Source organism: Bufo bufo, chromosome 5 (genome assembly GCF_905171765.1).
Source record: "Bufo bufo chromosome 5, aBufBuf1.1, whole genome shotgun sequence".
In the NCBI taxonomy this organism is placed as follows: domain Eukaryota; kingdom Metazoa; phylum Chordata; class Amphibia; order Anura; family Bufonidae; genus Bufo; species Bufo bufo.
This window is the reverse complement of record NC_053393.1, coordinates 173,940,000-173,952,360: the sequence shown is the minus strand read 5'-3', so window position 1 is coordinate 173,952,360 and position 12,361 is coordinate 173,940,000. Positions and strand designations below refer to the sequence as shown.

The following is a 12,361-nucleotide window of genomic DNA, read 5'->3' as shown; positions in this document are numbered from 1 at the left end:
CCAGTACAGATCCCTGTGGAACCCCACTGGTAACATGACCTTGTTTTGAATGTTCTCCATTGACTACAACCCTCTGTTGTCTGTCACTCAGCCACTGCCTAATCCACTCAACAATACGGGAGTCCATGCTCAATGACTGCAGTTTATTGATAAGTCTTCTATGTGGGACAGTGTCAAAAGCCTTACTAAAATCTAGATATGCGATGTCTACTGCACCTCCACCGTCTATTATTTTAGTCACCCAGTCAAAAAAATCTATAAGATTTGTTTGACATGATCTCCCTGAAGTAAACCCATGTTGTTTTTCATCTTGCAATCCATGGGATTTTAGATGTTCCACAATCCTATCCTTTAATAGGGTTTCCATTAATTTGCCTACTATTGATGTCAGACTCACTGGTCTATAGTTGCTCGATTCCTCCCTACTACCTTTCTTGTGAATGGGCACGACATTTGCCAATTTCCAATCTTCCGGGACGACTCCTGTTACTAATGATTGGTTAAATAAATCTGTTAGCGGTTTTGCCAGCTCACCACTAAGCTCTTTTAATAATTTTGGGTGTATCTCATCAGGCCCCTGTGACTTATTTGTCTTCACCTTAGACAGCAAACTTAGAACATCTTCCTCTGTAAAGATACATGCATCAAATGATTTATTAGTCATCCTTTCTAGTGGAGGTCCTTCTTTTTCTTTTGTAAAAACTGAACAGAAGTATTCATTAAGGCAGTCGGCTAGCCCTTTATTCTCTTCTACATACCTTCTGTCCTTTGTTTTTAATTTAGTTATTCCCTGTTTTAATTTCCTTTTTTCATTTATATATCTGAAGAATGTCTTATCCCCTTTTTTCATAGACTGAGCTAGTTTTTCTTCTGCCTGCGCTTTAGAAGTTCTTATAACTTGCTTGGCCTCTCTCTGCCTAATCTTGTAGATTTCCTTATCTTCATTGCTCTGGGTTTTTTTATAATTACAAAATGCTAGCTTTTTATTTTTAATGATTTGGGCCACTTCTGCTGAGTACCACAGTGATCTCTTCCTTTTTTTGCTTTTACTGACAAGTCTAATGCAATTTTCTGTTGCCTTCAATAATGCACCTTTTAAGTAGTCCCATTTCTCCTGGACTCCATGTAATCCGTTCCAGTCTGATAAGGACTCATTTATGACTAATTTCATTTTTGAAAAGTCTGTTTTTCTAAAATCTAAAACTTTTGTTTTTGTGTGGTGGGACTCTTTCACAGTTCTTATATTAAACCACACTGACTGGTGATCACTAGATCCCAAGGTTTCGCCTACAATGACATCATATACCGAATCCCCATTTGTGAATACCAAATCCAAAATGGCCTCCCTCCGGGTTGGCTCCTCAACCACTTGTTGTAGAGATAACCCCAGTAGGGAATTTAGAATATCTGTACTCCTGGTAGAACTTGCTATTTTGGTTTTCCAGTTTATATCTGGAAGATTGAAATCTCCCATAATGATAACTTCTCCTTTCATTGTCATTTTAGCTATTTCTTCAACTAGTAGATCATCTAGTTCTTTAACTTGACCAGGTGATTTGCTCTCCGCTATGAGAACGCTATGAGAAGCTCTCCGCTATGAGAACGCAATGCATTTTGGAGAATTCAGTTCTGTTCAGTTACGTTTTGTCCCCATTGACAATGAATGGGGACAAAAAGGAAGCATTTTTTTTCCGATATTGAGACACTATGACGGATCCCAATACTGGGAAATATTAATGCTAGGGTGAAAGTAGCATAAGACATTTTATGCAATTTCAGAATATCCTATGGAGGAAAAACTATGTGCTACTTTTTAAAATCCTGGCATGTAACGATAGAAGAAAAGAACCGTTAGCTACTGCTTCACGCTACTTAATACATTCCTACGAACAGTTATTTCAGAGCGATATTACAGCAATTTTTTATGCAGTGTGCCAAAAGTGGCTAAAACATTGCGCAAATCCTGACCATATGAAACTTTTATTTTGGGACAGAAGCCTTGTGGCCAATAGTCAGGACAGAGTTCCAACTGCCCAGCCCAGATATTAAAAGGGTTTTGAAGGATTTTATAACTGATGACCTATTCTCAGGATTGGTCATTAGTATCTGATTGGTGGGAGTCAGACACCAAGGACCCCTGCCGATCAGCTGTTTGAGAAAGTACCGGAGCTCTTGTGAGTGCCCTACTCCATGCTTAGCAAGCACAGCGCCCTACATGGTATAGAGGTTGTGCTTGGTATTGCACTCACTTAAATGGGGCTGAGCTGCGCCTAGGCCACTTGACCGATGAATGTGTCATCACTGGCCTAGGAAAAGCAAAGAGAAGGCTGTGGCGCTGCTGACTTCTCAAACAGCTGATTGGCGGGGGTCCTGGGTGTCAGACCACCACCGATCAGATACTGACAACCTATCCTCAGGATAGGTCATCAGTTTGTAAGTCTCAGAAAACCCCTTTAACTACAGGATCTAACATTGCAAGATGGGACTTACCAACACAGTCGCAGCACTCATCCCAGAGTGTACCCAGACACAGCATACATTCCTTACAACATGAACAGTTTCCGTCTGTAGGACGACACTGGCAGAGCTCCTGGTAAAAAAATAAAATAAAAATTCAAGCTCAAAATTAAAAAATTAAAAAAAAAAAACAACTAAAACTATTGACATCCGGAATTTCTGTTTCTGGTTTGTGTACATTTCCATGTAAAAAGCAGTAGCTGTATTTGAAAGTGTGATAAAATCAAGACAGACAACAGTCATTGAAATTGTCACAGTGCTCATGATTGCTCCCAGCAGGAAAAATGTTATAATGCGGAGACTTCTGGTCTGGAGTAGAACAAATGTCTGGAGGGGGTCACACAAAAGGAAGTCATTAAGCTCCTGTTTACACCACAACCTTCTAATGGTATTCCAAGAACACTCCAAGTAAAGTTCCAAGATGTATCTTGTATAAGATGCCTCATTACCTTTGTAAGCATGGAGCACAAGGTTACAAATAGTTGAATGCAATCTTTTCAGTGCACAACGATTCTTTAGCTGGCTATATACATTCAATAGGTGACAGCCGAACAAGCCAGCTGTCTCTCCCGTCTCCCTCCCGGCTTCCCTATGCACATATACTGTGTATGCTATGGAGAGAGAGGAGAAAGCCACTGCCGGACAGTTCTGGTGGCGGCTTATCTCCCTGGAGAATAAAAGGATCGGGTGAAAATATTCAGCCAATATCAGGAAAGAGAAGAGACAGGCATGTTAGAGTTCAACATGCCTGATCATTTTGTTGTTCAGGAGATAAGCTGCCCACTAACCCGCTTTCTCCCCATTTACAACACGTGCTTGTTCGGGCGGGTGTATGGGGGGTCCAGAGCTTTCTGCCGACAGTTGTCTCATCTGTATGGATAATCAGTATACATTATCAGTAGCGGGGAAATGTATGGACAAAGATTCTCTAGTAATATTGTGGGGGCTCCAAAAGGTGGATCGGTGGGGATATGCTGATCACCAGTACTTGGTTTTCTTGGTTAGATAACGAATATTGTGAGAGAACAGAATGGGCTCATTAGGAAAGCCAAGCACAAGAGCAGCGAAATGAAACAAGTCACAACAGCTCACAATCTAGTTTAGAAAAAAATGTTATCTACAACTGCAAAATTACAATGCAGCGCAGATCGCTTTTAGAAGTGGTGGTGGAGTCTGCTCTTAAAGGCATAGTGAGCAGAAGACTGGGCGTCTTTCCATTCCTAGGCCTTGTGTAGGCACCAGGGTGTCTGTACAGCTTTAGAGTCCAGACAGCTGTAATAATGGCGGCATGCTCCTCACTTTTTCTGCAGCGGAAAAACTTGCCTATGGCTACTATTTAGTCTGTGATTTATGTCATAGTTACTCCTTCCATCTCTACACCTTTTCCTAGTATAAAGCTATGGATCAATGTTGTGGTATCAATCTATGTTCTGTCTTCATTATACGAATGGTTAGGAAACCCCCCAGTCCCCTTCAGACGGTTTAACAAAGTACACAATATTGCATAAAGGGGTTTTCTAGTTTAGATGATGTATGTTTAGATACCCTTTTGGGGAATTCAGACTTAAAATATTAAGGGGTTTCCCTCATTTATTAGCCCGAGAAGAAGTCTTCTCATTTTGGAGAACGTGTCATATAAAGGCACTATGTGGACAACCCATTCATAGCTTTATTTTTCACTGTGGTGGCAATGCATGGGAATGGTTGACAGGTTTCCATACAGATTACAGTTGATAGTTGGGAGTCGAAGCAGTACTACACCATATGATGAACATATTGTCAGAAAATCCTTCTCACAAAAAAGTATTATTCAAAGGAATAGGTGACAATGCAACCACACGCTCATGATGGAACTGCATCACAGCAGCTCCAATCCTATTTTATCAATAAGCTATGTGAGAACATATCTATGGTGGGAATTCCTTTCATACTATGGGGATTCTGACCACATTGTGCTATGAGAACTATGACATGAATAAAATGCATTCAGACACCAATCTGATACTTGATGGCAAAATTAGCAGGGTCACTCTCTATTTCTGTATAGTGAGATACCTGTCAATCTAGCAGAGCCAGGTGTGGAAAGAAGACAGGTAGGTTCCCAGATGGGGGAAGATGAGAAGAGTAATCATGGCAGCTTCCCATTGTCTTCTCTATGCCCGACTTGGCCCAATTACCAGGTCTCTCTCAATTTCTGTATAGGGAATGACATGTCACATCTAGCCAAGCTAGGCAGGGAGAATCCAGAGTAGAGGTGTTGAGATGACTTCTGCCTATTCTGCAATATTTCAGAGTCAACAATGCTGTTTGTAATAATAGAGTCCATGATGCCCATTTTCAGGCAGCATAAACCTCCTTCCAAGTACCCTTGAAGGTTCTATACTGGAAAATATGGATTGGATTTGATAAAATAAAAAAACCAAGATAGCCAAGTTGTTAGATGACCAGGTCCACCAGAGTACCAGATGATCCGCCAAAATAATGGCCTCAAAGCTCCAGCAGAAGATTATCCTTATTTGTGGTAAACTACTGGAGCCGAACACTTGCTACTAGGGTCTATATTTCATGTGTTGATTTGGAGATAATATAATTAGACCTTACTAATTCCATGTCCTGTGAATGCAGTTAACATGTAGATGTGTACATTATGGGTGGACCCTCTGCATAATTCCCTCTGGTGGGCTGAGGGAACGCTTGTCCTTTACTATATAAATAATATACTGAAGGTACCTGTATTAAGCATTTGCTGACGTCACTCGCGCAGAGAGCTTTATTGCAGCACTGAATGGGTATAATCCACGCAAGACACAAAACAACGGCTATTGCTGGAATGGGAAGGACAGACGGCTTCATTCTTTATACAGGACACTGAAAATTTCCAAAGAAAGCTGAAAATATACAGAACAGAGAGGTTATATCCTGCCGGTCAAACTATAGCCCAAAATGTATTGTCAGGAATACAAAAAAATGGGCTGGTCATTCTACATGCCATTTTCAGCTATACATTCAGTGGTAAGTTGATTCTTGTCATATGCAGGTCTTTTATTGAAGTGGTTTGCAATCATATTTTCCTGACACAAAATGCAATATACAGTACAGACCAAAAGTTTGGACACACCTTCTCATTCAAAGAGTTTTCTTTATTTTCATGACTATGAAAATTGTAGATTCACACTGAAGGCATGAAAACTATGAATTAACACATGTGGAATTATATACATAACAAACAAGTGTGAAACAACTGAAAATATGTTATTTTCTAGGTTCTTCAAAGTAGCCACCTTTTGCTTTGATTACTGCTTTGCACACTCTTGGCATTCTCTTGGTGAGCTTCAAGAGGTAGTCCCCTGAAATGGTTTTCACTTCACAGGTGTGCCCTGTCAGGTTTAATAAGTGTGATTTCTTGCCTTATAAATGGGGTTGGGACCATCAGTTGCGTTGAGGAGAAGTCAGGTGGATACACAGCTGATAGTCCTACTGAATAGACTGTTAGCTGCTTTTTTCTTGCCATAATACAAATTCTAAGTAAAGAAAAACAAGTGGCCATCATTACTTTAAGAAATGAAGGTCAGTCAGTCAGCCGAAAAATTGGGAAAACTTTGAAAGTAAGGGCTATTTGACCATGAAGGAGAGTGATGGGGTGCTGTGCCAGATGACCTGGCCTCCACAATCATCGAACCTGAACCCAATCGAGATGGTTTGGGGTGAGCTGGACCGCAGAGTGAAGGCAAAAGGGCCAACAAGTGCTAAGCATCTCTGGGAACTCCTTCAAGACTGTTGGAAGACCATTTCAGGGGACTACCTCTTGAAGCTCATCAAGAGAATGCCAAGAGTGTGCAAAACAGTAATCAAAGCAAAAGGTGGCTACTTTGAAGAACCTAGAATATGACATATTTTCAGTTGTTTCACACTTGTTTGTTATGTATACAATTCCACATGTGTTAATTCAAAGTTTTGATGCCTTCATAGTCATGAAAATAAAGAAAACTCTTTGAATGAGAAGGTGTGTCCAAACTTTTGGTCTGTACTGTATAACCATTAGTGTAAAATGGAGAAAAGTATGTGAGGAACATTTTCATGAATTTGGATTTAGTTTCCACATTTATAAATGTAAGAATACAGAGTCCAGGAGAAAGGTGTACAAACTCTTGCACAAATAATACAATTTCCAGTTTGCTAAAGGTTCTTCCATAAAGTTCTTGTCAAACTGTAGGGTATGTTCACACATGCAGTAAACACATTGGAAGAGGCAAGTGTCCAGATTCCAGTGCGTTCCAGGGTACACTCCACCTCAGTAACAGCCTACCAGATTTTTAAAGACAATCCAGCACTCAGATACTGTAAAAACGTGGACTTTTTAGTTAAAGGGGTTCTCCAGGAATACAAAAAGTATTATTTTATAATAAATATATTCACAAAATACTTTTCTTTACTTAGAATGCCATGTTTTGTCTAGGGAGCAATCATTAGGAGAAATAAAATAGCCGCCACCCAATCAGCACACACAAAACCTGTCCTAATCAAACATGAGGACAAGTTACTTCACAACACTGAGCTAAAGAGCTGCCTCATCCTCCTCTCTGCTCTGCCAGTCAGTAATCATGATCCTGAATACAGGTGAATCTCTCTGGGAATGGAGATGATGAGGAGACATAAGAGGAGGATGAGGTGTGGCTAATGAGCAGCAGCACTTGTTTACAGTCTCCATTACCACAGCAACACATTACCACAGTCCGTCCTGTCCATCCTCTCTGTACTTCATGTCTCCTCATGGACTAAATTCCCCAGAGATTCAGATAAAGTTCTTATCATCTGTATTCAGGATCATAATCTCTAACAAGTAGAGAGGAGGAGGATGAGGCAGCTCTTTACCTCAGTGTTGTAAAGTAACTTGTCCTCATGTGTGATCAGGACAGGTTTTGTGTGAACTAATGGGAGAGCGGCCATTTTATTCCCCCCCCCCCCCCCCCCCGATTGCTCCCCAGACAAAAACTAGCCATTATAAATAATGAAAGGTGTTTAGTATAAAGTAATATTTAAGTATATCCATTTTCTTAATTCCCGGAGAACCCCTTTAAATACCATTAAAAAGTCCACCTGAACAAAGTGTAGACAAACTTAGGGGGTCATTTATTAAGACCAGCGTTTTAGACACTGGTCTTAATAATTCCTATAGCCGACTGTGGATCCGTCAAAGTTATGTAGAGGCGCCGGCTTCTACATAAATTCAGCATATCCAGCGCCAATCTAAATGTAAGACAGCTTCCTTGCTGGCTTAAATTTGGACCATTTTCTACGCTTAAAACAGGTGTAGAAAATATGAATAAGTCGGGCCTGCCCAAAGGGGAATGTGACAGATTGTGGCGCAAAGGTTATTTGCGTCACAATTTAGAGACTACACCCCTCAAGATTTTACAAACTTAACCCTTTAGGTGTTCCACAAGTATTAAAGGAAAATGTAGATGAAATTTCAGAATTTTACTTTTTGGGCAGATTTTCCATTTTAATAAATCTTTTTCCGGTAACAAAGCAAGGGTTAACAGCCAAACAAAACTCAATATTTATTAACCCGATTCTGTAGTTTACAGAAACACCCCATTTGTGATTGTAAACTTCTGTATGAGCACAGAAGAAAAAGGAGCGCCATATGGTTTTTGGAGGGCAGATTTCACTGGGATAATTTTAAGTTGCCATGTCACATTTGAAAAACCCCTGATGCACCCCTAGAGTAGAAACTCACAAAAAAGTGAACCAATTTTGTTAACTACGGGATAAGGTGGCAATTTTGTTGGTACTATTTTAGGGTACATATGATTTTTGGTTGCTCTAAAAAATAATTTTTTAGCGTCTCCATATTCTGAAAGCCATATTTTTTTTGGGGGGCGACTGTCTTATGTAGCGGCTCATCTTTTAGGGATGAGATAACGGTTTGATTGGTACTATTTTAGGGTGCATATGACTTTTTGATCGCTTGGTATTACACTTTTTGTGATGTAAGGTGACAAAAAAATATGGCTTTTTCTTTTACACAGTTTTTATATTTATTTTACGATGTTCATCTGAGTAACCCCTCAGGTGAACACCGTAAAAGAAATAAAAAAAATAAAAACTGTTCATGTGATATTTTTATACAGCAGGTTTTTACGGACGCAGCGATACCCAATATGTACACTTTTTTAGTTATTTAAGTTTTACACAATAAAAGCATTTTTGAAACCAAAAAAAAAATAATAAATCATGTTTTAGTGTCTTCATATTCTGAGAGCCATAGTTTTTTTTTATTTTTTGCCCGATTGTTTATTGTTTTTTAGGCTTATTTTTGCGGGATGAGGTGACGGTTTGATTGGTACTATTTTGGGGGCCATACACCTTTTTAATCACTTGGTATTACACTTTTTGTTTTAGCCCAGCTTTTATTTTATTTTTTCTACGGTGTTCAGGTGAGGGGGTGGATCATGTGATATTTTTATAGAGCCGGTCTTTACGGACTTGACAATACCCACTATGTCTGTTTTTCTTTTTTTTTCACAATTTTATGTGTTTTATTTTGGGAAAGTTTTTTTTATTTTTTTTTTTTACTTGAAACTTCTTTTTTTTTTATTATGAAAAATAAATTTTTTTAACTTTTTATTTTTGTCCCACTCTGGTACTTCAACTTCTGCGGTCTGATCCCCTCTGCAATGCATTACAATACATCCTGTATTGTAATGCATTGTATGTCAGCTTTTATGCTGACAGCCTGCTTGTGAGACCCAGCCTAAGGGGCTGGATCTCACAGGCTTCTGTAGAAGGCAAGCCCCGATTCCTATGGAAGGCATCGGGCTGACTTCTCTGCCATCAGGTCCCAGTCACTGCAGTGCGGGGACCCGATGGGAAAGCGGTGGGGAACCCGTACCCTCTGCATGCCGCAGTCAAAGCTGGGTTAATATGCCGGCATCTGTGTTTTCACTGATGCTGGTGTATGCAGCAGGGGCCCGGCTGTCAGTGACTGCCGGGTCAGTGCCACTGATCGGACGGGCGCAGCTCCTGCACCCGTCCAATCAGCCCGCCGTACATGTCACCGCACTCAGCGCTGGTCCTCTACGGCAGTGTTTCCCAACCAGTGTGCCTCCAGCTGTTGCAAAACTACAACTCCCAGCATGCCCGGACAGCCTTTGGCTGTGCGGGCATGCTGGGAGTTGTAGTTTTGCAACAGCTGGAGGCACACTGGTTGGGAAACACTGCTCTACGGGTTAAGTGGCAAAGTAAAATAAAATAAAAATTTTGACAGTATGTGTGGTTTTCTTACTGTTCTATGACCGCTTGGCCTGAAACGTGTAATGCCTCATGCACACGGCCGTAAGTGTTTTGTGGTCTGCAAATCGCTGATCCGCAAAATAAAGATTCCAGCTGTGAGAATGCCTCCTCCCCCCCCCCCCCCTTCTAGAAAAAAGTCCTATTCTTGTCCGCAAAACGGCCAAACATAGGACATGATCTACTCTTTTTCAGGGCCACGAAAAGGACTTACAGATGAGGACTGAACGTGGGTATGCTGTCTACAGCTTTTGTGGCCCAGATGAGATCAATGGGTTTGCATCTGACCTGCAAAAAACGTGGATCAGATGCAGAAACTATGGCCGTGTGAATGAGCCCTGAATCAGACAGCTAATTTCTAAATACTCTGAGGATTTAAGTGCTGGAACTATTAATTAATCTTGATGATGCTCTGACATCATGGTGGAGAACCCTGAATGTCTAGTGATTGACCCTCTTTCCATGTGAATACATTAGGATGTTTTAGATACACTAGGAACCTCACAAATGCAAATCTTACTAACACACTACCAGTACTGTGCATTTTATAGAACAGTTTATATTTAGTTTCTCTCGTGTGACTTGTTAAATACCAGATTGTGTCTTTTATCGGAGATTAAGGACCATATAGAAACAGATGACCATTAATCCTAGTGATGCATTTCAGATGGACTGTTGATAAGTATCCTCGTCCTTCTAGCCTACTGAGCTAAACACCACGATCTGCTAGGCCGCAGTACAAGAAGCAGAGTTATCTCTGACTTAAGTTTCATTATAGGATAATAAGATCAGATTCTATTCCCGCTGTTGGTTACAGAGTTGGCACAAGCGGAATGTTAAATCTTTTCATTAGTACGGGTTTACCCCATACCAAGATAAGATAACCAGAAAACATTTCATTTGCTGACTGATGGAAACCTAATTATCTTGGCAAGTTTCAAACCTCTATTTCAGAGAAGTATCTTCTCTAAACTCTGCCTTCTGCTAGTGTAATAAAGAAATTCACAAATCTCCCACCCCCCCAATTTTTTTTTATTTTTATCAGGAACAAGTATTCATAGGAATGCTCATACCTGATAATTGGCCGTATAATCGAGCTGCCGATCAGCCACTAAACCAGCTAACACTTTGTCGGCTGATGAGTTTCTATCATCAAAATGAAAGATGTCCGATTATCAGCAGGACATCTCCCTGTGTAATAATGTGTGAATTATTAATAGCATCTTTTAAAAGCAAAAAATGTTATAGGTTTTTTGTCCTTTAGGTTTAGTGTCCCTTTAAATACATTTTACAGAGTACTCAGTTATTATGCATAAAATATTTAGCTGTAATTTCAAGTACGCAAAAACTGTTGGGGGCAGGTTATAAGAATAAGCAGTCTCTGATACTGGTAGAAGACAAAAAAGCTGAGAGTCCTCAGTGGTGGTTACCTTTTAATGTCTAAAGACAAATGTCAAGCTTTGGAGACTACATAGGTCTCTTCATCAGGCATGAGAATGGTTTCCAGAACTTGTCACTCAGTGACTGATTCTTTGCAAAATTTTTGTTGTCCATGTCAGAACATAATGTCGCCAATTTAGGGCTTGGTCACATGACCATGCTCGGCCCGGGAATGATGCGAGTACAGAACAATAGACCCGCAATCAGATATGAACTGACTGCATCATAAATCACTATGCTGCTGCAGTCAGTTGGGGTCAGGGAAGCCACGGTTGGTCTGGGAGATGCTACCATTGCCTGGCCTGTGTTTAAAGAGGACCTTTCATGGGTCCAGACTTTATAAACTAAGGCCGAATGCACACAGCCGTGTTCCGCGGCCGAGAGCGGTCCGTGGTACCACGGCCTGGATTCCTGTTGAGAGCAGGAGCGCACGGCGTCATTGGTTGCTATGACGCCATGCGCTTCCTGCCATGCGCCATGCGCAACCAATGACGCCGTGCGCTCCTGCTCTCAACAGGAATCCAGGCCGTGGTACCACGGACCGCTCTCGGCTGCGGAACACGGCCGTGTGCATTCGGCCTTAGTTTATAAAGTCTGGACCCATGAAAGGTCCTCTTTAAACACAGGCCATGCAATGGTAGCATCTCCCAGACCAACCGTGGCTTGCATTCGGCCTAAGTATCAGGGTATGTAGGGCATACAGTGTGGATTTAATAGCACTTACTATTTTTTCTGGGCGCCGCTCCATTCGCCCGATGTGGCCCCCGTTAAATTCTCCCGCCCTGTATGCTAATTTTCACATGTGCAATGAGGAGGAGACACAGTCTTTCTCCGTGGGCGTCTCCTTCTCTCTGGCTGTAGCGCTGTCCAATCACAGCGGAGAGCGTCACAGCCAGGGAGGAGAGAGAAAAAAAAAAAAAAAAAAACTCACCTTCTCCCTGGCTGTGATGCTCTCCGCTGTGATTGGACAGCGCTACAGCCAGAGAGAAGGAGATGCCCACGGAGAAAGAATGTGTCTCCTCCCCATTGCACCAATGCAAAAATTAGCATACCAGGTGGGAGAATACAACGGGGACCACAGCGGGCGAATGGAGCAGCGCCCAGAAAAAAA

The 12,361-nt window shown here is 41.2% G+C and overlaps 1 protein-coding gene across 1 annotated transcript in view; it reads right to left on the bottom strand.

Annotated features, from left to right (window-relative positions):
- The window catches only part of TWSG1 (twisted gastrulation BMP signaling modulator 1), a 43,949-nt gene that overhangs the window by 29,152 nt on the left and 2,436 nt on the right, over window positions 1-12,361 (bottom strand). Inside the window, exons 2-3 of the mRNA XM_040432928.1 lie at window positions 5,248-5,405; window positions 2,491-2,590 (exon numbers count right to left, since the gene is read on the bottom strand). Of these exons, the coding sequence (XP_040288862.1) occupies window positions 2,491-2,590; window positions 5,248-5,370 (223 nt within the window). The 5' untranslated portion in view covers window positions 5,371-5,405. The remainder of the gene's footprint in view (window positions 1-2,490; window positions 2,591-5,247; window positions 5,406-12,361) is intronic.